This window comes from Asparagus officinalis, chromosome 5 (genome assembly GCF_001876935.1).
Source record: "Asparagus officinalis chromosome 5, Aspof.V1, whole genome shotgun sequence".
In the NCBI taxonomy this organism is placed as follows: Eukaryota; Viridiplantae; Streptophyta; class Magnoliopsida; order Asparagales; family Asparagaceae; genus Asparagus; species Asparagus officinalis.
In genome coordinates this window covers 126,400,661-126,425,454 of record NC_033798.1, presented here as the reverse complement: position 1 = coordinate 126,425,454, position 24,794 = coordinate 126,400,661, and the positions used below count along the sequence as shown (strand labels likewise).

The following is a 24,794-nucleotide window of genomic DNA, read 5'->3' as shown; positions in this document are numbered from 1 at the left end:
CGTGTTGGGCGTGTAGCGATGGCTCAAGAAATAAGTTGAAATGCACTAAATGATGCAGGCATTGGATAAATTGTGAGGGGGAGACCATAGCTAGGGTTATGCTAAAAATTTGGGGTTCCTTTTTCCAATGTCCATAAGGGGCTGTTTGGTTCCCTGTTTTTAAGGGAAAGTTTTTCTTGAAAGCCTGCTAAAAGTGTCAAAAGTGTTACTTTTTGGCAGGCTTTCAGCCAAAATCTTCTTTTTTAGAGGTGATTTGGGTTGAAAGCCTGCCAAAAAGTGACACTTTGGCAGGCTTTCAAGAGAAAAAAATTCTAACCAAACAGCCCCTAAATTGAATCCAGAAAAAGGAAATGCACACCCCTCACTGAGTAGCGTGCTTGGGAAACATATATATGTCTTTTGATTTTTGAAATACGGTTTTTCTATAGAGTGCCAATGGGCACTATATAAGAGAGGAGAGAGAGAGAGAGAGAAAAATGAACATCTCATAGGCCCTTCTAATTTGCATTAATTTCTGTGCATAATTCATATATTTCTCTCTATCTCTCTCCTCCCTTATAGAGTTTCCATGTGCACTCTATAGAAAAACCGTTTGAAATATACAGTATAAGTGTTTCTGACTATGTTAATAAACCAAAACATATATATTTACACTGAATCTAGAATGAGTAATGTTTTTCCCCCCTTCTCCCCCCTATGGTATACGAAAATTTATGAATCTTGGTTGGATGAAATTAATAAGTATTGAATAATTGAATATGCTTGTTGGTATACCAACCTTCTCATATTACTATGTGTATGGATGAGGGCAATTGCCATGATACAAGGTAATGTTGTTGGCAACCTCAGTTTTGGTCACCTTTATTGATGATGGCCCAAACTCATTACATTTATTAAATGTGTTGGTGTGGTGTGGGGGGTTGTTGATTGGGGGGGGGGGGGGGTGGGGGCGCCGTCATAATGTCCTTGGTCAATATTAGGGCATTGCCAAAGGAACTCGCTAATTAATGCATGCATAGAACTTGTTTTCTCCAATTATTTAGAGTCATGCATAATTGGAAAATGTCTCTTATAATAATCAAATCTAAAGTTTGAAGAAGGCAACGACAAGGACAATGATCAATTAGATCATAGTAATCATGTGAGACATGAAACGTGTCAACTTCCTTTATTAGGGCCACATATGAGAACAAGACTTACTAACAATACCCTTTAACTTATTTGTTAATTTACCCACGTTTGTAGAAGTAAATAACATTAATAAAAGGGGTTTATACATAACCATAAAAATGAACTATATATATGAGATTAAGTCCCGTATTAGGATCAACCATAGATTAATTGATGTCGAAATTTTTCTAAGAAAATAAGTTAAATAGCCTCTTTTTTTTTAAAAAGCAAAAAAATTTCTCCCGGCCAGTACTAGCTGAGGTACACAAAGAGAAATCATTATCACATTTTCACGAAACAAGCAGTACTGTAAGAAACATGCAATCAATATACTTCAGTTATGACGCTATACATTAATAAATTGAAAACATCGCTCTGAACTCTTTGCCCAAGAGACCTGCTGCCCCAGATCAAATCGCAAGCCCTAGGAAAGTGCTCGCGGTTGTGGGGCCCCACCTCCCTCTCACGCGCTGACACTGTTTCTCGCGACATTGCCAGCCGAGCCGCTTTACCAGGTACAGTTCATGGGACGAGCCCCCGCCCCCCCCCCAAACAGTTTGAAACAAGGAGTACCAACAGAACCCAACAAAGTTTTGCATCCGGAAGGCTGAGGGGCGCCTTCATGCTTTTTACCCACGCGGGCCGCGGGGGGGGGGGGGTCGGGGTGTGTGCTGGCTTTGAACTAATGCTTGGCTTCAAGTGTTTGATAGGTATGGGCCGAGATCGGTTCGAGCCTCTTCGTATTTGCTCAAACGCGCGTGTCTTCGTCACCAACACCAAATTTCCGCAGATGTGTGTGCGTGTTTGAGAGGGTTTTGATTTACGATATAATAACACGCCCTTGCAGCCATTCTCTGGCGGTACATCAAAACTTTAAAGTTATGATAAGAGTTGAGGGTCATGGTTTTATACTCTAGCAAGTCTGATATCCAATATGTATTTAAGATTAAATTATTTAACTACAGGAGTATCATCTAGATCGTAAACTAGGTTATTTAACAAGTCAGAATCGTGCATAAAAGCGAATACCTAATTAGTTTGCAAATAATGAAAAGAATTTATTGATGTCGGTTGTTATGTTGCAGTTCTATGGTTTGTCATTTAAGTTAACTAAGAGCTCCCGATTCTTTTTATAGATATAATTAGGAATTAATATTAATAAAATAGTTATAATTAATTAAGAATTTATATTAGATTTGCGGTATAAATGGATATTTTAACCTTAAATATTGACTTTTAGAAATGATCTCAGAGAATCTACTCCTCTATGCTTAAAGGAGAATCCAAATGATTACTGTTTATGCTACAATAAATGTTATACAGCATGAACGGTGAATCAAATCCGATTCTCTGCACTAGAAGTTATTGTTTCTGCTTAACTAATTTACTTTAACACAAATAGTAAATCAAACATTTTTCTCCTTACCCACAGTTATACTGTTCATACTACAGTAATGTACTGTATGATAAACAGTAAAGCAAATCGAATGTATTAAAACTTGGATTCTGCTTTAAGTATAGAGGAGTGGACATGATTTCTAAATCAAATGTATTAAAACTTGGATCCTTCTTTAATTATAGAGGAGCAGATATGGTTTCTAATTTTAAGCATAATATAATTAAATCAAATGTATAAAAACTTAGAGCGAGACAAGTTAGATATACAGTGCCTAGAAAAATAGGACGTTGTGCTTTGCACACGCTGCACACTAATATTTATATTATATGTAAGGATCAAATGATAGTTCAATTTTAATTTTAATAAATAGGTACGAGCATTAATTGTAAGAAATCTCAGTCGGGGAAAAAAAACTAAGAAACCTATTTTCTTCAAAAAATAAAAATAAAAATTCTTCACGTGACTTATCTCTTTTACAGCAATAAGAATTTCTTTTTAGGAATTTTACACGAAGACATAAAAATCCTTTGTCTCGCTATCATAAAATAGGGCACGAGCTTAAAAAGTACAGTTTTAGTGGGAGGCACAGTACTACCTCTGCTCTGTGTTGTTAACAGTGCTGCCCACCACCTTCTGCGCTTAAAAAAGTAGGGAGAAGTTTGCTTCGTGAACAAATAATGTGTTGCTATATATATATATTGATATCTCTTGTTCCATCAAAAATAAAAACCTCCTCATTGAAGAGCACACCAAATCAAAGACATGACAATGATAGAGTATATGCTTTTAACAATGAAATGAAATTGATAAATAAATGCACTTTTTTTCTTTTTAGAGTCGTGATCTCTCTCTCTATGCTTAATTTGGATGCACGTGCATGTCACAGGGAAAAAAATAATAGTTTTGAGAGGCCGGGTAATCCTTACTGGAATTCTTAATTAATTCCTCTCCTCCATATCATAACGCATTAACTTAGGCTCCGTTTAGATACCAATGTGTTTTACTTCTTTCCATGGTGTTTTTGTCAAAAATAAAACATCATGCGTTTAAAAACCATTGTGTTTTTTGAGCTAAATCATTCTCAAACCAAAAACACAATACTTATTTCAAAACACCTTTTAGGTGTTTTAAGTTTGGTGTTTTGGTTTTGAGTTTGAGAATGTGTTAATATAATATCTAATATAATATATTAAATATAATTAATATAGAGTTATTATACACATGCTTATTATATTATATTATACTATAATATATTATACTTAACTTAATATATTAGTAACATATATTAAATAATATAAAAATATAATAAATAAAATATCTTATATAATAATATAATAACATATTAAATACCAATATTTAATATGTTAATATAATAACTAAATAATAATAAAATATAAATAAAATAATAAAAAATAATAACAAATTTATTGATAATAAATAATAATATAATAATGATATAATAATATACTATACAATAGTATAATCGCTATAATATTATCTAATATATTAAAAACTATATTATATTATATATTAAAATATTTATGATATATTAATTTAATAATAACATACTAGTAATAACATAATATTAACATTATTAATACTATTATATTATATGAATAATAGTATAATATTATATTATATTAATAATAGTATAATATTATATTAATAATAAAATAACATTATTATAAAAATATTAATATAATATACAACAATAACAAAATGATATAACAAAATAATTTAATATATAATTATTTGAAAATAATATGTAATAATTATAATATAATATAACTCATTAAAGTACAATATAATATTATAATACATTATACAATATTATATTGCATTACATTTAATACTTATAATACTATAATAATGTAAACTAAATATTATAATATTTTATTTACAATATCTTTTATTATAATTAATATATAATATATTAATAATATGTTTAATACTAATATTATAATGGGTCAAACTAGTGTTGACCAAAAATACTTAACATGGTGTTTTGAAAACATTTTAAGGAAAAACACAACACCATGATGTTTTTTAACAAAAACACATCAGGGAAAACATCATGGTATCCAAACGAAGCGGTTGTGAAGAATACGTAAGGTATCACAGAATCATTCGGCATGGCATTTTTCCTTTTTGGATATATCATGACAATTTATTGTTGCAATTGTTCTCTCTTTTCTATAGTTAGGTTATAAATATTGTTATAGCGATTTACAAATTAATATACTATTACTTAATTCTATAAACGAAAAATATGATAATCTTTGAAGGATGTGCCTTATAAGGATAAATTCTAGATTCCTATGCGTGTGTGTGGTGTATAACATATGAAATGTTCAAATTAATTATTTTTTGGACAGATTAATGTACTTTCGATATGTTCTTAATTTGTACCCACTAAACCCTACTTATGTTAAGATTTTAGTGAATTGGAATGTAAGATTTGGTTACAAAGTTGTTCTTAGTAACAAAGCTAAAGGGTATTCCGCGACATAATTGTTAGGGTCTGTTTGGTTGCTTATAACTTGAGAGGAAAAAAGTCACAAAACTGGTTTATTGTGATCATGAGTTTCACATCCACTTTCTAACATTTATGCTGTTTGGTTGACAAGGTAAATATGTGATGTTATAACTATAAGACGTTTATGTGGCACTTCTGTAATAGTAAATCCCTTCAACTTGGAGGGATTAATTTTGGGTGGAAGTTAACATAACTATCATGTTGGATTTAAATCTAATTAAATCTATTTGTGGGCACATATGATTAATCTGTGTGTATTGCTATCTTTCAGGATAACCCACTAAAGTGATCAATTAATTTGGGTTAATGTGTATTTAAATAAATTATGGGGTTATATGTGCAGATACCAGGTTGTAATTGTAATTTGATGAGGGGCCAAATTATAAATGTATAACACCTATAAATAAGGGGTTATGGTCCCTAATCTAGAGTTACATTCTTTAATTCTCTTCACCCCTATCTAGAGAGAAATTTGGCTAGAGAAACCCTAAGGTTAGAAGATCATCAAAACCCTAATTAGGTTTTCCTCAATGGATTCAGGTATATGCTTCCGCATCTTTTGATTCTTATTAATCTCTTTGAATTAACAGGTTTTCCTCAATGGATTCAGGTATATGCTTCCGCATCTTTTGATTCTTATTAATCTCTTTGAATTAATCATGGCTTTATGATTTAGATCTTAAGTATAAGATCCAACAAGTGGTATCAGAGCCACCGTGATTTGTTCTAAGAGATTAAGATTAATTTTAGGGTTCTTTGATCTTAATTTGTGGTTGATTCAGATCTGTTCACGGATGAACAATAACGTTGTCGATTTTTTCGGATGAACAGTAAAAACCACCGTGAACAGTAAAGTTTTTTAATTTTTTGAATTTTTTTCCTTTGATTTTTTGGGATCTGGATCAAGAAATCATCCTTTGTTTTTCTCGATTCTGGATCTGGTTTTGAAAATAAAATCAAGGAATTTTTGGATTTTTTTTGGTTTGGTCTTCGGTCCCGTGCTCCTCGCCGGCGAAGTTTCGCTGGCGGCCTCGCTCTCGACTCCGACGGTGACAGCTGCGTCAGGAAACCCTAGGGTTTCGACCTTTGGGTGCAGGAGCAATGGCGGCGGCGGTTTCAAATTGAAACCCTTAGGGTTCGTGCGTGAAAACGTGGCGAAAATTAAGGAGGTGATTACCTCAAATTTTGGCGAGGTTTGAAAGCTTCAAACGAACTTCGCGTTCGTTCTAAGGTGAGCCTCGCGCTCAATTTAAATGAACTTCGCGTTCGTTCTCAGGAGAGCCTCGCGCTCAATTTAAACGAATTTCGCGTTCGTTCTAAGGTGAGTCTCGCACTCAGGTCTAAGGTGAGTCTCGCGCTCAGTTCTAAGGTGAGCCTCGCGCTCAATTTAAATGAACTTTACGTTCGTTCTCAGGTGAGCCTCGCGCTCAATTCAAGTCGAACCTCGTGTTCGCTCTCAGGCGAGCCTCGCGCTCGATTCAAACGAACCTTACGTTCGTTCTCAAGTTGAACCCTGCGTTCACTCTCAAATCAAACTTCGCGTTCGTTCTAAGGTGAGCCTCGCGCTCAGTTCTAAGGTGAGCCTCGCGCTCAATTCAAACGAACTTCGAGTTCATTCTCAGGTGAGCCTTGTGCTCGATTCAAACGAACCTCGCGTTCGTTCTTAGGTGAGTCTCATACTCAATACAGACGAACCTCGCGTTCGAAGTTAAGCGAACTTCATGTTCACTATGGTTAAGCCTCTGCTGTTGGCCTTCTTGTTTTGATGATGATTTACAAACAATTTACTACTAATGTTGTTTGTCTAGTGCTTGTATTATCTATTCATTGTAGACAAACAACGTTGTTGGAGGATGGATGGAATAGAGCTTCAACGATGATATCCAAAGGAGGTTGGCGGAATGTCGGTGAAGCCTTGCTATTCAAAGTTCAAGATCCAAGTTAAAGCTTCATCCGCAAGATTACCTAGAAGAGCTTATTGAAGATCAAGATCTAGCTTGGGTAATTTAGTTTAGGATTTATATTATGTGTGTTATATACTCTAAGCTCAATTATCTATACACACACATTTTATTAGTTTCCTTGTATATATATGTAGTCACATATATATACAACACAAGTTTTGGTTTTCATGTTTATAAATATGAAATTACATGTTTCATATTTATTATTGTGATTTGGTTTATCTACATAGATATGAAACAAATATATTTTCATATACATACTCATAGGTTTCATTTTCTATTGTATTTGTGAAAATACTGTATTCTTAGTTTATAGACTTCAATATCAGTTTATACATGTTTTACTAAGTCTACAAAAACATTTCACAAAGTTTCAAAAGTTGGTTTATGTCAAAACATCAAAATTCAAGTATCTCATATTTTCATGTTTTGGACTATTTTGTAAAATGATGATATTTTTCATTTGGGAAGTCCTTTTTCGAAACCAGTCATTGTAGCATGTTTATTATCATGTCTACAATCATTCCCCAAAGTTTTACATTTTTTGGAATTTATTTGATATTTTTAAACAGTGTTTTAAAATCAGCGTTGTTTCCTGAAATGTCAGTTTTCGGTCGACCGGTACGGTCGACCGGTCAATTGACCATTCGTCAGTATTTTTCCAGAGAGTCATCGGTGACCGGTCCGGTCGACCGTCGACCGACGATGGTCCAGAAAGTTTTCTTCGTGTTTTTGCTCTCATCGGTCGACCGACGGGATTTTCGGTCGACCGACAATGTAGCCGTTGGACTTCTAACGGCTATTTCCTGAGCAGATTTCTGGGGGCTGTTTTGTCATTTGTTTTGGTGTTTTTGCTGAGATTTCTAGTGGGTATAAATACCCCATTGCTGATGTCTTTTCAAGTTAACTAAGAGAGTTTTTAATCAAGTTTAATAAAGTTTTTAACAAGGGTTTTAGTTTGGTTTAAGTGTGTTTAAAAAGCTTTTAAGCAAATTGAGAGTTTGTTTTTGTGATTCAATTCTACAAGAGCTTGAGGAGATCATCTATTGGTGTTTGGGCATTCAACTATTCTCCCTCCAACTCTTGATATATTGAGAAGTTTTCTAAACTCTATTTCTAGCTTTTTTATATATTTGATTATCATTGTTATTAAGCTAGAACTACATTGAGTTTAGTTTTGATTTATATCTCTTTGTTCACACACACCCTTTTGAGCTTATTGTATTTACATTCATAGTATAATTTGGGGTTGTGTGTTTGTGACTTAGAGTTGTGCTTAATTGAGTTCTCATCTTGTTAGAGAGAACAATCATTTGTTATATTGTGCTTATTGTGAAAATCACTTTGTAATACACTTGTACACCGAGTGAGGAGTGTGTGGTGAGAGTCGGGGATCGTCCCAAGAGGAGTGGCGTCGGTTGACGTGCCTAGGGAGAGGTTGTAACCGAGCACTTGAGGGAGACACGGCTAGGTCCAACACTTAGTGGGTGTAGAGTGTGATTGCAAGAGTGTGAGTTGTAGAGTTTTCGGTTAGCTAGAAAACCGAGTGTGTAGAAGAAGTTCCGGCTTCCAAACCGGATTGTGTTAGTGGATTTCTCCCCGGGAGTGGGGAGCGGAGACGTAGGACGGAAGGTCCGAACTCCGTGATCATATTGCTTGTTTGAGTGTGCTTAGGCGTTCATTTATATTTATGTTCATATCTTATATCGCCATTGTCCATAGCTCATTATTTATATGATCCACTATCTTGTTTATGTTTATATCACCCTTAGTTACATATCCTTGCATATACCATATTGTATATCTCTTTGATAGGATATATCACATTGTGTTAGTTTTATATCCTTGCATATACATTGCCTATATCTCTTGTTAGGATATATCTTGTTGTTAACATTGCTTATCCTAGCTCACATATCTTGTTGGTTTTAATACTTGCTAGGATAACGTATTAATTTGTTTTAATTGGCATTTTTATCGGATTAGATTAGCATAAGACCCTAATCACCCCCCCTCTAGGGTCTAACATCTGCTTCTCATATTATGGGTCCACTTTGGTATACTTAATTTATTCAATTAAATTATGGGCCCTAACTAAGCAATGATGCCCTATTTAAGCTATAAAAATTTAAATTAATTTAAATTTAATTTGTTTTTTAATTAATTATTTAATTTAAATATTATGACACTAAGGTATTAAGGTTGTCTCTCACTCCAATTGATTAATTAAAATAAGAAGTTGCCAAAGTAACATCTCTTGTGTAGATTGTTCGTGAGGAATATAAGATGTTTGTGTGTATGCTTTCGTGTAAATATTTAATCGGTCCAAAGGAAGGTTAATATTTATTTAGACTGTATACACATCTGCGATCATAAGCGTGTGACAATTATAAGGTTTAAATATGAATAATGAATCGATCCAAAGATAGTTTTATTATTTGACATGAGTTATTGTCAACGTTTGATCATTGCAACAATGTATCACTTATAAGTTAATATTATTGTCCAAAGACCTGATATTAATGTTGTGCCAGATATCTTGGATGAGATTTGTCATTATTTAAATTTTATTGATTACTAATTATGGTTATTAATGTGAGTATCTTTTGTTTATTTCAGCTAATGCATCTGCTGCAACAATTTCTGCTAACATCAACTCAATTCTCATGCTCAATGGGACAAATTTTAAGGTTTGGAAAGAGAACATATTAATTGTTCTTGGCTGCATGGATCTAGACCTTGCATTAAGAACTGAATAACCCCAACCTCTCAATGCGGATGGCACTCCTGATGTAAAGAAGGAGTATGAGAAGTGGGAGCGTTCAAATCGCATGAGTCTTATGATCATTAAGCGCGAAATTCCGGAAGCCTTCAGGGGCATAGAATCCGAAGGGATTACTAAGGCTAAATATTTCCTTGCCGAAATTGAGAAGCGTTTTGCGAAAAACGATAAGGTAAAAACAAGCACGTTTTTAGCTCGCTTGATTTCAATGAAGTATAAGGGCAAAGGAAATATCAGGGAGTACATTATGGAAATGTCTCATATTGCTTCAAAGCTTAAGGCACTTAAACTCGATCTTTGTGACGAGTTATTAGTGCATCTGGTTTTGTTGTCTCTTCCTGCACAGTTTAACCAATTTAAGGTCAGTTATAACTGCCAAAAGGAGAAATGGACTCTAAATGAGCTTATTTCATACTGTGTGTAAGAAGAAGACAGGTTGAAGCAAGATATGACAGAAAGTGCTCATTTGGCCTATGCCTCTAAGGACAAGGGCAAGAAAAGGAAGAATGATAAGGAAGCTGCTAAGGGTCCAGTTCAAAAAAAACAACATATGGATAATCAGGGTTGTTTCTTCTGTAACAAGCCTGGACACGTAAAGAAGGATTGTACCAAATATCACGCCTAGCATGCTAATAAGGGTACGTTCCTTACTTTGGTCTGTTCTGAGGTTAATTTAGCTTCAATACCTAGAAACTCTTGGTGGTTAGACTCTGGTGCTACTACTCACATAAGTGTTTCTATGCAGGGTTGCCTGAGCTACCGAAAGCCAAGTGATGTTGAAAGACACATCTTTATGGGTGACGGACAATCGGTAGATGTGGAAGCAATTGGGCATTTTAGGTTGCTATTAGGAACTGGTTCTTATTTGGACTTAAAAGGTACTTTTGTAGTACCGTCTTTTAGATGGAATTTGATTTCAGTTTCTGTATTGGACAAATCAGGTTATTCTTGTTCATTTGGAAACAATCAATTCAATTTATCTTTTAATTCAAATATTGTGGGAACTGGTTACTTGAGTACTTATGACAACCTATATTTGCTCGATACAATTGCTTCTTATAATGAATTCTTGCATGTGGAATCATGTGGTACTAAGCATAAATTAAATAAGAAAAATTCGACGACATTATGGCATAAGCGCTTGGGTCATATCTCAAAAGGTAGAGTTGAGTGTCTTGTGTCTGATGGCATTTTGGATTCCCTTAATTTTTCAGACTTGGACGTATGTGTTGAATGTATCAAGGGAAAACAGACCAAGGTTAAGAGATTAGGTGCCAAAAGATCTTCAGATATCTTAGAATTGATACATACAGATATTTATGGACCATTCCCTACGGTATCTTGGAATGGTCAATAATATTTTATATCATTCTTAGACGATTACTCACGTTATGGGTACATATATCTCATTCATGAAAAATCTGAGTCTTTGGACATGTTCAAAGCCTATAAAGCTGAAGTTGAGAATCAACTCAACAGAAAAATTAAAACCGTTAAATCTGATCGTGGTGGTGAGTACTACGGCAGATATGATGGTTCAGGTGAACAACGTCCAGGACCATTTGCTAGATACCTAGAGGAATACGGTATCGTCTCACGGTACACCATGTCGGGTTCACCTAGCATGAATGGTGTAGCTGAAAGACGAAACAGGACTCTTAAGGATATGGTAAGAAGTATGAGGTAAGAAGTATGATCTCTCATTCTTCTTTATCAGAGTCACTCTGGGGAGAAACACTAAAGACAGCAGCTTACATTCTGAACAGAGTACCAAGTAAAGCAGTTGCTAAAATATCTTATGAGCTTTGGACTGGATGAAAGCCCAGTTTAAAGCACTTACATATTTGGGGATGTCCAGCTAAGACAAGGCCTTATAGGCCAAATGAAAAGAAATTAGACTTCAAAACAGTTAGCAGCTACTTTATTGGGTACTCTGAACGCTCTAGGGGCTATAAGTTCTATGATCCCACACTAAGGAATATTTTTGAGACGGGAACAGCAATATTCTTTGAGGATGTTGAGTTGGGGGGGGGGGGGGGGGGAATAAGGTCAGAGATATTGCTTTTGAGGAGGAATTAGCTTCAGATCCAATCCATACAGTTACTTTTGATAATATTCATGTTCCTATACCAGTTGTTGCTCAAGAAGTAAATCCGGAATCTTAAGATGATAATGTTGAATAACTCACTGTTCTAGAAGAACAAACTCAACAACCTCAAGAACCAGTGCCATTAAGGAGATCCACGAGAGAAAGGAGAAATGCTATTTCGGATGATTATATTGTATTTCTTCAAGAACATGAGGAAAGTAATAGAATGTTGGAAGATGATCCAATCAACTTCTTTTAGGCCATGAAAAGTTCTAACTCTCAACAGTGGATTGATGCCATGAATGAAGAGTACAAGTCTATGCAAGACAATAATGTTTGGGAACTTGTCCCATTACCAGAAGGTGCAAAACCAATTGGTTGTAAATGGATTTTTTCCCATTACCAGAAGGTGCAAAACCAATTGGTTGTAAATGGATTTTTAAAACCAAGCGGGATGCAAATGACAATGTGGAGAGGTATAAGGCACGTCTTGTAGCTAAAGGCTTTACTCAAAAGGAATGCATTGATTATACATAGACTTTCTCTCCGGTTTCATCGAAAGACTCTTTTAGAACAATCATGGTACTTGTTGCTCATTATGATCTTGAGTTACATCAGATGGATGTTAAGACTGCATTTCTCAATGGTGATATTGATGAGATGATTTATATGGTGCAACCAGAAAACTTTATGTCAGGAGACCCAAAGAATATGGTTTGCAAATTAAGGAAATCCATTTATGGACTCAAACAAGCTCCTCGTCAATGGTATTACAAGTTTCAACAAATAATTATCTCATTCGGTTTTGAGATGAACATTGTTGATGACTGTGTAGATCATAAGTTCAGTGGGAGTAAGTATGTTTTTCTGATGACATATTGCTTGCCACTAATGATATAAGCATGTTGCACGAAACCAAGAAATTTCTATCAAAGAATTTTAAGATGAAAGATCTTGAGAACGCCTATTTTATATTAGGAATCCAAATACATCGAGATCGCTCTCGGGGTATTCTTGGATTATCACAAAAGAGCTATATCGATAAAGTACTTAAAAGGTGTGGCATGCAAGACTGCAGACCAGGAGACACCCCTGTGGCTAAAGGAGACAAGTTTAGTCTCAATCAGTGCCCTAAAGGCAACCTTAAAATTCAGGAAATGCAGAAGATTCCTTATGCTTCGGCTGTAGGAAGTCTAATGTATGCTCAGGTATGTACGCATCCGGATATTACGTACATTGTTGGGATGTTAGGCAGATACTTAAGCAACCCTGGTATGGAACATTGGATAGTAGTCAAAAGGGTTATGAGGTATCTTCAGAAAATAAAAGATTATATGCTCACATACAGAAAATCAGAACAGCTGGAGGTCATTGGGTACTCTGATTCTGATTTTGCTGGATGCTAAGATAGCAGAAAGTCTACATCAGTCTACATTTATATGTTATCAGGAGGAGCTATATCATGGAAAAGTGTTAAGCAGACACTCGTAGCTTCCTCCACTATGGCAGCAGAGTTTGTAACTTGCTATGAGGCATCAAATCATGGAATATGGTTGTGAATTTTTATCACGGGACTGCGCATTCTGAAAAATGTGAAAAGACCAATAAGGTTATATTGTGACAATAAATCTGCAGTAATGTATTCCAATAACAACAGGAGCTCAACTAAGTCAAAACATATTGATATTAAGTTTCTGGTTGTGAAAGAAAGGGTACAGAGTGGACAGATATCCATAGAGCACATTGGGACAAACTATATGATAGCAGATCCTCTTACTAAGGGATTGCCACCCAAGGTCTTTTATGAGCACACCGCTCATATGGGTGTGGTGATATTAGAGGATATCATGATTTAGTGGGAGTTTGTAATTTTTTTATGCTTTATGTTTGGTTGTATTTTCTGATCAGAATAAAGTATTCAGTTAAGACACTCTGATACATTATGTTTGGTTTTGACCTCACTAAAGTAGGACCAGTTGAAAATAGACATGTACTGATCACATTGCATGTAATTTTCATGCTGCACATCCATGATTGATCTATATCGTTTGATTGTATTGGTATATGTGACCATTGATGGGTCGAGTCACGATAAATGTGACAAAGGCCGCTTTGATCCTATATTGATATAGTCAATGGACGAGATTATTCGGAAATACCTTTGCAGTGATAGCAGTTTTGAGCTCATAAGGTTATACACACTTTAAGGAGTCATATGGTGCCCAAGTGGGAGATTGTTGGATTTAAATCTAATTAAATCTATTTGTGGGCACATATGACTAATCTGTGTGTATTGCTATCCTTCAGGATAACCCACTAAAGTGATCAATTAATTTGGGTTAATGGGTATTTAAATAAATTATGGGGTTATATGTGCAGATACCAAGTTGTAACTGTAATTTGATGAGGGGCCAAATTATAAATGTACAATACCTATAAATAAGGGGTTATTGTCCCTAATCTAGGGTTACATTCTTTAATTCTCTTCACTCCCATCTAGAGAGAAATTTGGCTAGAGAAACCCTAAGGTTAAAAGATCATCAAAACCCTAATCAGGTTTTCCTCAATGGATTCAGGTATATGCTTCCGCATCTTTTGATTCTTATTAATCTCTTTGAATTAACAGGTTTTCCTCAATGGATTCAGGTATATGCTTCCGCATCTTTTGATTCTTATTAATCTCTTTGAATTAATCATGGCTTTATGATTTAGAGCATCTTTTGATTCTTATTAATCTCTTTGAATTAATCATGGCTTTATGATTTAGATCTTAAATATAAGATCCATCATATCAATCCTATGTGAATGTATCTTTCCCGGCTATAATAAGTTTCCACCTTCGTTCTTTATAGAGAGATTGAAGAAGGTCTTTGATTATATATGTAGTTTCCATTCTTGTGAACTTAAATTTTAATTCTGAATTTATCTTTAGTTTAGGAGGACCATTGGTAAAAGTCTATAACTCATGGATTGATTTGTAAGCACAAGGGCAAAAGTGCCTTTTCAAATGTCTTTCACACGAAATCAATTCAGAATTTCAGATGCATATTTAAAAATAAATGAAAAGACAAATTGGGTTATCTATAAATATATTAGCTAGCATAAGGTACCTCTAGGAGTTTTCTAGTTCACGTGTTTTCTTTTCAAAGGTTCAGTAGTAGACGAGGGTTTATTAAAAGCGGGTAGAGATAAAAAGGTACTGTTAGTTTATTTTATAACTCACAAAATCTAATCGGTGACGTGGTACTAATAATATGATATACGCGTTACAAATAGAACAAATTAAGAAATGAACTTTATTTTTAAAGAGTTTTTTTTTTTATTGAAGCAAATTATCTAATACAACCAAACTCGTGTCCCTTCTTATTTTGTCACGGTTGGCAAATACATATCATGGCGTCGCGGGGCCCATCTGAGCCGGCCCACGCATGAGGCCCTGCCAGACGTATCGTTACAATTGGCCCAATTCACGAGCTAACGGCCACGTCATTGGATTTCGGATCTAGCGGATGCCTCGCGAAACATCCGATGCCAGGCCACCAGATTCCCTCCCGCGTAATGGCGCCAGCTTTCTGACGGTACACGTGTCGATCGGGGACAGGGTCGGAGCTCTACTGTGTCCAGTGGTGAATTAATCGTCAAATTTATAAATATTTTTTATTTATTTTTATTTTTATTTACTATTTAAGATACCACTGAATTAAGAATAAGACACCAATAAAGAAGGGAAAAAATATAAAGTTACCAATAAATATTATAATTATTATTGAACATTACATTGTTATCGATAAACATTATGATTATTACCATGACTGATGAATCATATCGGATACTTTATCCATTTTGAGACGCCACCAATAAAAGATTGAAGATGTCAAATGAAAACATGATGTTTTGTTAAATCACTCTATGTCTCTATACTCTAATGCAATTTTTTTTGGTATTATCTATGACACTTATAAATTTTTTGGTGTTATCTATTTGTGTGGTTATATGAAATTTGGCAGTTACATGAATTCATATGATAGGAAAACTCCCAACTTGGAGAAAATTTGGCAAGTAGAGTCCTTACATAGAATTTTAGGAATTCGCACAGCTTTTTTCTAAATTGACAGTTGCACGAATGCCATGGAGTTGGATGTCTGTACATGGGTCTAATAACTCCACATTTTTTTTAATTAATAATGATCACATTTATATGTGATGAACCTTGGTTTAGTACTAATCAAGTAAGGTATAGGCCTCGTATTCACTGTCCAGACATAGGTGAACAACACAATTGTCGCAATAACTAATAAATAGAAAATTATTTATAAGAATATCATAGATATGCATTAAGGGGTGTTTGGTTGCATAATTTTATAGAAAAGTTTTTTCAAAATTTCTGACGGTAATAATTTTGTAATTAAAATTTTTCTATAGATTTCCGTAAACTATGTTTGTTTCAAAAATAATTTACAGAAATGTTTTTTTGTAAAGTACAAAAAAGTACCAAAATTTACAAAAATTAATTTCCTCTCAAAATGGACGAAAATCACCCAGAAATCTGGTACCGCATTGATATTTTTGTATAAATTTAGGGGGGTGGTGTTTCGTTAAATTTCTACAAATTATAGAAAATCTTGCTGTTTTCTATAAACATATGAGCCATTTTCTTGTTTTGAACCAAACAAACGAAGTGAAAAAACAAGAAAATTGATACTTTTAGACTTCTCAAAACTTTTTCTATATTTTTTTATATTTTTTTTTAAAAAATATAAAAAAATCATATTTTTGATGGAAAGTTTCTAGAAATTACACCAAACACCTCCTAACTTGCGGCTTTTTGAGCTACGCCCACAAGATCAGTTGCCGGGGTTACTCATAATGATTAACGACTCTATGTGAGTCATAACTATTTTTTATGAACTAGCAATAATTTTAATCAACCGGGAATTTGACCAATAATGATTAGACGTTAGTTTGAATACTATTAGGGCCTGTTTGTTTCACCAATTTTATGGAATAGGAATGGTATTTGGACCTGACAATGGCGTTTTCGTAATTAATGGATTCCAAATGAATCCTAATCTTGAGTTTGGTTCCAAAAAATTTTATAGAATTGCTAATCTATAAAGTGGCTCAAAAAGTGTATATTTCAGGAAATCCAAATCCAGTCCATTTGCTAGGAATTGGGTGGAATTTCTGACACCTCTCCTCTTTTTTATTCTGATTCCTAATCTTATTCCCAATCCTTTGGGTGAAACAAACATAGAATACAAAAAAAATAGGATTCCATAAAACTAAAACTTGTTTATAAATTTTTTATGGATTAGGTTAGAATCCATAAATAAAATAGGATTCCTAATCCTATTCCTATTCTCTATTGAACCAAACAGGTCCTTAACCGAAGGTGAGTTTACGGGTCACATCATTTCAGGTGAATGTAGTATTTCGGTCTATGTATACGTGAGGAAATCAAGTGCTGACGTGGGAAAATACTGGCACGCTTTGGGCGAGAAAGCGACTGACGCGTGACGTCTAACCTCTACGAACTCGCCGTATCCTGTGACTCAACAGTAGAATTACCTCGATCATACCGATTATTTACGTAAATGCCATAGTGCATGTGGCCCGCGTTCTGCATTTGGTGGCGATTCTATCGATATTAGTGAAATTTGTAGGGGTAAATTCGGTATACGAGTAATAAAAAAAAAACTAGTTTATCACGGGTAAGCAGTCGATAACTGAACTAGAAAAGGTTAGTTTACGATTGTCATGGTAATTAGGATGTTGACTCCGTACACGTGAGGTAATTTATTAGCCAAAAAAGAGAGGACCTTTACAAATTACAAGCGTGTGCTCTTTTTACCTCACGGATTGAACTTACCTCCCAAGTAGTTGAAACTAAGTCAATTTAAGAATAAAACCAATATGTTATTGTGTGGATGTTCTTTATTTCTAAATAAAATCTTGAAAGATCTTCTTTCTCGATCGGTTCCTAACAGTATTTGTAATTGCTATCCAAATAAATAGGTTAATAAGCTACTAGAACTATGATTATCTGTACTTTTAAATTCTTATGGAACTTATGATAAAGTATTAATTTCATTATTTCCTACCTCACATAGTTTTAAAAGCAACAAATTTGATTTACTTCCTACTTATAGTAGCAGTACTTCATGTCAACCAAACGGGCCTTATAGGAGCAAATTAACAAATGTACTGCACACGCACTTGCTTAAGTTATACAAGATAATTAATTTGTATTTAAAAAAGAAGAAGAAGAAAACGTAAATTTGCATGCTGAGTTTTAACGAGAGAAAAATGTGCTGATCACGGGCCTTCATGCGACAACGCGCTCTCGACGGCAGCGGAGGCAAAAGCGTAGCGCTGTCCACCGGAAGGAAAAAAAGTGAAGTCTGCCGCAAGTGCTGACGATCGACGGCAGAAGGCGGAAGCAGCCAGCCTAGCTATGCGAGGCTAGGGCGGGGGACGCGGCGCTAGCGAAAGCCTAACGCCCGCGCGCTAGGAGTCACGGCCACGATGGCAGTAGGTTCAGCTGGGCGCGTCCTGCGATCGGCACGCGACTTTGGGACCGCAGCCTGGCGCAGTAGCATGCAAGTGGGTGGGTGGAGGTGGGTGGGTGGGGTGGCGGTGCGGGGGCGGCTTTTGCGGGGATGCGGCGCGCGGGGGACCAGGGCGGAGGGAGCGCCTGTGCGTTCGCTTTAAAAGCCCCTCGTCGCTTCTTTTGAGAGATGTGAGAGGCAGTTTACGCTGTTCATGTCTGCTCGTGTCAGATCCTAGTTCAGAGTTTCTTTGGGACACATTAGCGATTTTTTGGGACACATTAGCATTCTAATTTCTAGTAAAGAAATCGTCGAACATAGAGATACTGAAGTCCTACTCATAGACATCTTACCAACTCGGCTAGATCTTCTCGGACATAAAATCATCATGTAGACGGTGTTTTGTGACTCCGGTTAATAACGCATAGCCCCTCGAGCTGTTGAGTGCGGCGATCGTGTTGGACAAATCTAATGGTATCAGTTCTGGATTGATCTGTATATATTAAATTCGTATTGAAGAACTTTTTACTCATCATATATATATATATATCAAACGTCTAGATCCGTACTCGACCTAACTAATAATATCACGTGTATCTCATTTAATCAGCCCAACTATGTTGAAACTTTTCTAGTAATAAAATGTTTTTGGCTCATTATATCTTCTAATGTCAATGCATAATATAGTGCTAAAGATTTTCTTAAAGTGACTAGGAAAAGATGTCCAAGAAATTTATTTGGATTTCATTGTATAAAATAAACACCAAGGAGAATTAGAAGATGATCCAAATTAGTTTCACTTCTTGAATCAATGTGTCACGTTGTCTCGAGTAAAACATCTTAGGAATCATGATGTTATCGTAGGCATAGCAAACTCTAGGTTTGATTGACAATTTGGTTGGAGATTTTGACGTGAATTAGTTCTTGATTGATTCGTATATAAAATCAGTATTGAACTATTCATTCATTACATGAAATATCAATTTACATATTCCATATGTTTAACAATACCATGTGTATATTTAATTAATCAGATTTTATTAAAAATGTGGTAAAGATTTGGACTCGATGCCATGTTAATGCATGTATTTTTACCTGAGCAATAGACTTTAATTCTAATTGTTATTACTCTTGAAATAAGAAGCGTAAGTATATTGTAATATACGTTTCCCAAAATTTTCTAGTTTGCATGACTTTTCACAAAATTTTCAGTATGGTTTGTTTATGTTAGGGATTTTAAGGAGATTAATCTGCGGAATTAAACACTAAACGAATCACATCACCAATGAAAATACCACAAGCAAGCAAGCAAACACCAAGATTTAACGTGGTTCGGCGTATCGTGCCTACGTCCGCGGGGCAATCGAGAGAGAAATATTTCACTATGAATTAAGAGTACAATCCCTCTAAGTTACACCTGAACTTGAGGACTAAATCACAAAAAAAAAGATACAGTGTTACATCTAGGACATCAAAACCCTAAAAACCATCTCACCAAAAAACTCTAACAAACATGGAGAAACCAGCATTGTACCCTCGACGGCGTAGTCATTCTGAAGACAACGGTTTTTGAATCACTACAATCGGATAACCGAGCTATCCGGAATCTAAACTTTTCTCTCTCACTTTTTCCCCCTCTCCTTTTTTTCCCTTCTCGGCTACTGTTCACGGTACTGTAGCGGTTAATGTTCACCAAAATTGATTGCAAGACTCTCATATATAGAATTCTTCAAACCTATTCCTATTATAAATAGATCACCCAAATCCTCTTCTTGTTTGGTGGGAAACTTGAAAGAAGAAGATGAAAAATTTGATTTGTATTATTCTCTCTAACAGACTTTGAAAAAGAATGAGTTATAATTCTCTCAATGCAAATCCCTCTCTAACAAACTTAGAAAAAAAATACAATCTTCTCGATCGGTTTCCCGATTTACAAAAGAGAGAAGGGATCGACGGAGACCCTTTCCTTTGTTTAACATGGGTTCTTTTTGGTATCGATGGGAGTTCGGATCCTTGTATCCCGTTGATGATCCGAATGTTTCATCTCATTGGAACACGATATCTTCTTCTTGATTGACGTTGAGGAGAACTTGTATGGCAAGTTTGAAAATAACTCTTAACGAGTTTAATAACTCAGTGCGAGTTTAAACTTTGTAAAAGAGTTGATTTGAACTGAAAATTGGTTTATAACTCTTAACGAGTTAATGAACTAAGAGTGAGTTACAATCTCTGTAAAAGAGTTAAATTGATTTAACTAAAAATCGGCTTATAGGCTAAGAAGTTGCTCCAAAGCTTCAGAATCTCCAAGGATGATCGCTCAAGATTGCCGAAGCTCGAAGATAACCAAAGATCTCCAAAAGCCTCTGCCAAGATATTTCATATCCCATTAGGTCCAAAGTAAGACCCAAAATCAAGTTAAGACGTAAATTGAGAACATGTCGCACATTCTTTAAGATCAATGTGCATCCGGTATCTGTCTGCAAGTGTATATCACCAAGTTTCACAATCTTAAAGTAGCTGGTATTGCCCATCTTCACATTGCCAAATTCACCTGCTTTATATAACGTGAAAATGTCTCGATTGGATGTAGCATGACATGTAGCTCATGTATCCACTATCCACTCAGAATTGTGACTTGTAACATGCATATTACAGTCTTCTTTCCTGCAAATGAAAATAATATCGGTCTCAGACAAAATAAACTGTAGTGTCACTGTCAGCTTTCTTCTTCTCATCTTTCTTTTCATCTTTGTTCCCAGCTTACTCTTTCTTCAATGCACAACAATTCCTCTTGATATGTCCTAGCATCCCCATAATAAAAGCAACATATCTTTTTAGACTTTGACCTGCTCTTGGATGCGCTACGACCTCTGGACTGGTCCCAATAATTGCTCCTGCCCCTGTTCTCCATGACAAGTGCATGTGAGTTATTTGTGCTATTGGAATTCCTCTGAGTCTCCTTATTGAATAAACTATTAGTAATCATACTCATTGATAACACACCATCTGGAACTGCGTTGCTAATTGTCACAACCAACGTCTCCTAACTGTTTGGCAAAGAACCCAATAGCAATAAAGCATGTAGCTCATCATCGATAGTCATCTTCATGGTAGCTAACTGATTAATCAAACTCTTGAATTTATTCAAGTGTCATGTTATGCTACTTCCTTCTTTGAATTTCAAGTTCACCAACCGCCTCATAATAAATGCCTTGTTTCACGCCGTCTTATGCTCGTGGAGACCCTCAAGCTTCTTCCACAGAGATTTGCATTAGTCTCACCTGATATATGATGAAATACACTAACGTCGATCCACATTTGAATATAACTGATCGCCTTCTTGTGTTGTTTCTCTCATTCTTTATCACTTATCTTTTCTGACTTGGCTTCATCTCCCTCTCCCTCAATAGAGTCATGTAAATCTTTACAATATAAAATATCTTTCATTTTAGACTTTCATACTTACCAATTAGAACCATCAAATTTCATCATTATGCCAAAACTCTCCATTTTTTTATCCCAAAGTACGTCTCAAACCAGAGCTCTGATACAAATTATTAGGGATTTTATGGAGATTAATCTGCGAAAGTAAACACTAAACGAATCACGGCACCAATAAAAATACCATAAGCAAACAAACACCAAAATTTAACGTAGTTCGGCAAATTGTGTCTACATTCACGGGGCAATCCAGAGAAAAATATTTTACTATGAATCAAGAGTATAATCTCTCCAAGTTACACATGAACTTGAAGATTAAATCACAAGAGAAATATACAATATTGAAGAGATAAAAGGAAGAATATAATTTTCGAATTGAATTGATATAAGGAGAATACAAGAGTATTTATAGATCTCACATGTAGAGACCTATTAGGTAACAACTATATATGGTAAGTAGATTACAAGGTAACAACTATACATGGTAATAAGATAAATAAGGTAACAACTATACATGGTAATAAGATAAACAATGATGGTAGGAAATATTATATTCTGTCAAATATTATATTCTGTCATGCCCCCGCAAGATGGAGTGTCCGGAAGATAGTCCAATCTTGGTGCATAGGTTTGTAAACTGCGTGGATGGAAGAGGCTTTGTAAGCATATCAGCGAGTTAATCTTCGGAGCGAACATTAAAGACGCGGAGAATACCATGTTGAACATGTTACCTGATGAAATGATAGTCAATAGTGACATGTTTCATTTGAGAGTGGAATACTGGGTTGGCACAGAGCTGAGTGGCACCAACATTGTCACAATAAATCACAAGTTGAAGGGGGATAGTGATGCCGAGTTCTGTAAGAAGTGAGAGGATCTATCTAGTTTCCGCGGTCGTGGACGCCACTGATCTATATTCGGCTTCTGTGGATGAGCGGGCAATAGTGTGTTGCTTTTTGGAGCACCAGGAGATAGCGTTATGGACCAAGAAAATGATGTACGTGCTGGTGGAGGAGAAATCATCTTTATCAATGGCCCAGTCAGCGTTTGAGTAAGCATGAAGAGAGAGAGGACTTTGACGGCGAAGAAGACGACCTTGATCAATAGTCCATTGGAGATAACGAAGGACCCGTTTTGTAGCATTCAAGTGATCAGTGGTTGGAGCTTGCATGAATTGGGACAACTTGTTGACAGCATAGGAGATGTCAGGACGGGTGAGGGAAAGATACTGGAGGCCGCCAATGATGCTGCGGTAGTCACAACCGTCCGAGAGTGGTACACCACTGTCATGTCAGAGCAAGGTCGCCGTCGCTAGGGGGTATGGATAGGACAGGACGTGGCCATCTTGGTCCGTGTGAGAAGATCCATAATATAGCGGCGCTAAGACAGAACAACACCAAGAGAATGCGAGACAACTTCTACACCCAAAAAGAAGTAAAGTGGACCAAGATCTTTGATGGAGAAACGACGACCAAGTAAGGCAATAATGGAGTCAACCCGGGCCAAATTATTACCAATGATGATAATGTCATCCACATAGACTAGAATATAAAGAGTGATACCTACATCAGAGAAGATAAACAGAGACACATCTGCTAGAGAGTTATAAAATTCAAGAGAGAGCAAATAGTCATGCAACTCTTGGTACCAAGCTCTTGGATCCTACTTGAGTCCATAGAGAGCTTTTTGGAGAGAGCAAACATGGTCAGGGCGATCCTTGTCAATAAACCCTGGCGGTTGCATCATGAAAACCTGATCATGGAGAGTGCCTTGCAAGAAGGCGTTATTGACATCAAGCTGTCAGAGAGGCTATGATTGGCTGACCACAAGTGAGAGAACTAGACAGATAGTGGTTGTTTTATTAACTGGACTGAATGTCTCGCTATAGTCCACCCCTGGCCGTTGATGAAAATCCTTAGCCACTAACCGGGCTTTGTACCTATCCACAAATCGTCAGGTTTCCTTTTGATACGAAAGACTCATTTGTACCCTACAACATTTTGAGAAGGAGACAGGGGAACCAATATCCATGTTCCATTGTGAACAAGGGCCATAAATTCATCGAACATGGCTTGTCGCCAAGAGGAATGAGAAAGAGCCTGTGACATAGTTGTCGGTTCGGTTTCAGAAAGAGGAAGATGTTGGGCAGTGAGGTTAAGTTTTTGAATAGGCTTAGAGATATTATTCATTGACCGGATGGTGATAGTATACGGTGGAGGTGGGGCCTCAGGTGATAGGGGACTGGGGGTGGGGAGGGCTCGGACAGAGGTGTTGGACTGGGCAGAGTGTGGGTCACTGGACTGGATAGTGGGGATATGGGGGTTGAGGCAGTGGGGTTTAGGCTTTGTGGTGAGGATGGGGTGACGGTTGGTGAGTACACAGGAGATGGTTGGGGAACAAAGTGATGAGGGATATCCCAAGAGGACGACGGGTCAGTAGGTGGGCTAGTACCTGTGGGGTAGGGTGATGACCAAGAGTTGAACGGAAATAGGGACTCAACAAAGTGATGGGAGACATATACACGGTTTGTAGAGAGATCAAGACATAGATAGGCGCTTTGAGTAACAGAGTAACCAATAAAAACACAAGGAGTGGAGCAGGTCTGTAGTTTGTGAGAAGCGTAGGGACGAATTCATGGATAACATATACAACCAAAAGACTCGAAGTTTGGCATAATTTGGGGTGGTGGAGAAGAGACACTGAAACGGTGATTTCATTGAGAGGGTGGGCGTTGGAAGGCGATTTATGAGATAGGTGGTAGGAGGTAGGGCATAGGACCAGTACGAGAGGGGCATTGAGGCATGAAGATGCAAGAGTGTAAGACCGGTCTCTACAATATGATGGTGTTTTCGTTCGGAGATGCCG

General features: G+C 36.2%; 1 protein-coding gene across 1 annotated transcript in view; it reads left to right on the top strand.

Moving 5' to 3' along the window:
- LOC109842573 overlaps positions 22,987-24,794 on the top strand; it is a 14,674-nt gene continuing 12,866 nt past the window's right edge. The window contains exon 1 of the mRNA XM_020411433.1: positions 22,987-23,204. Coding sequence (XP_020267022.1) covers positions 22,987-23,204 — 218 coding nt within the window. The remainder of the gene's footprint in view (positions 23,205-24,794) is intronic.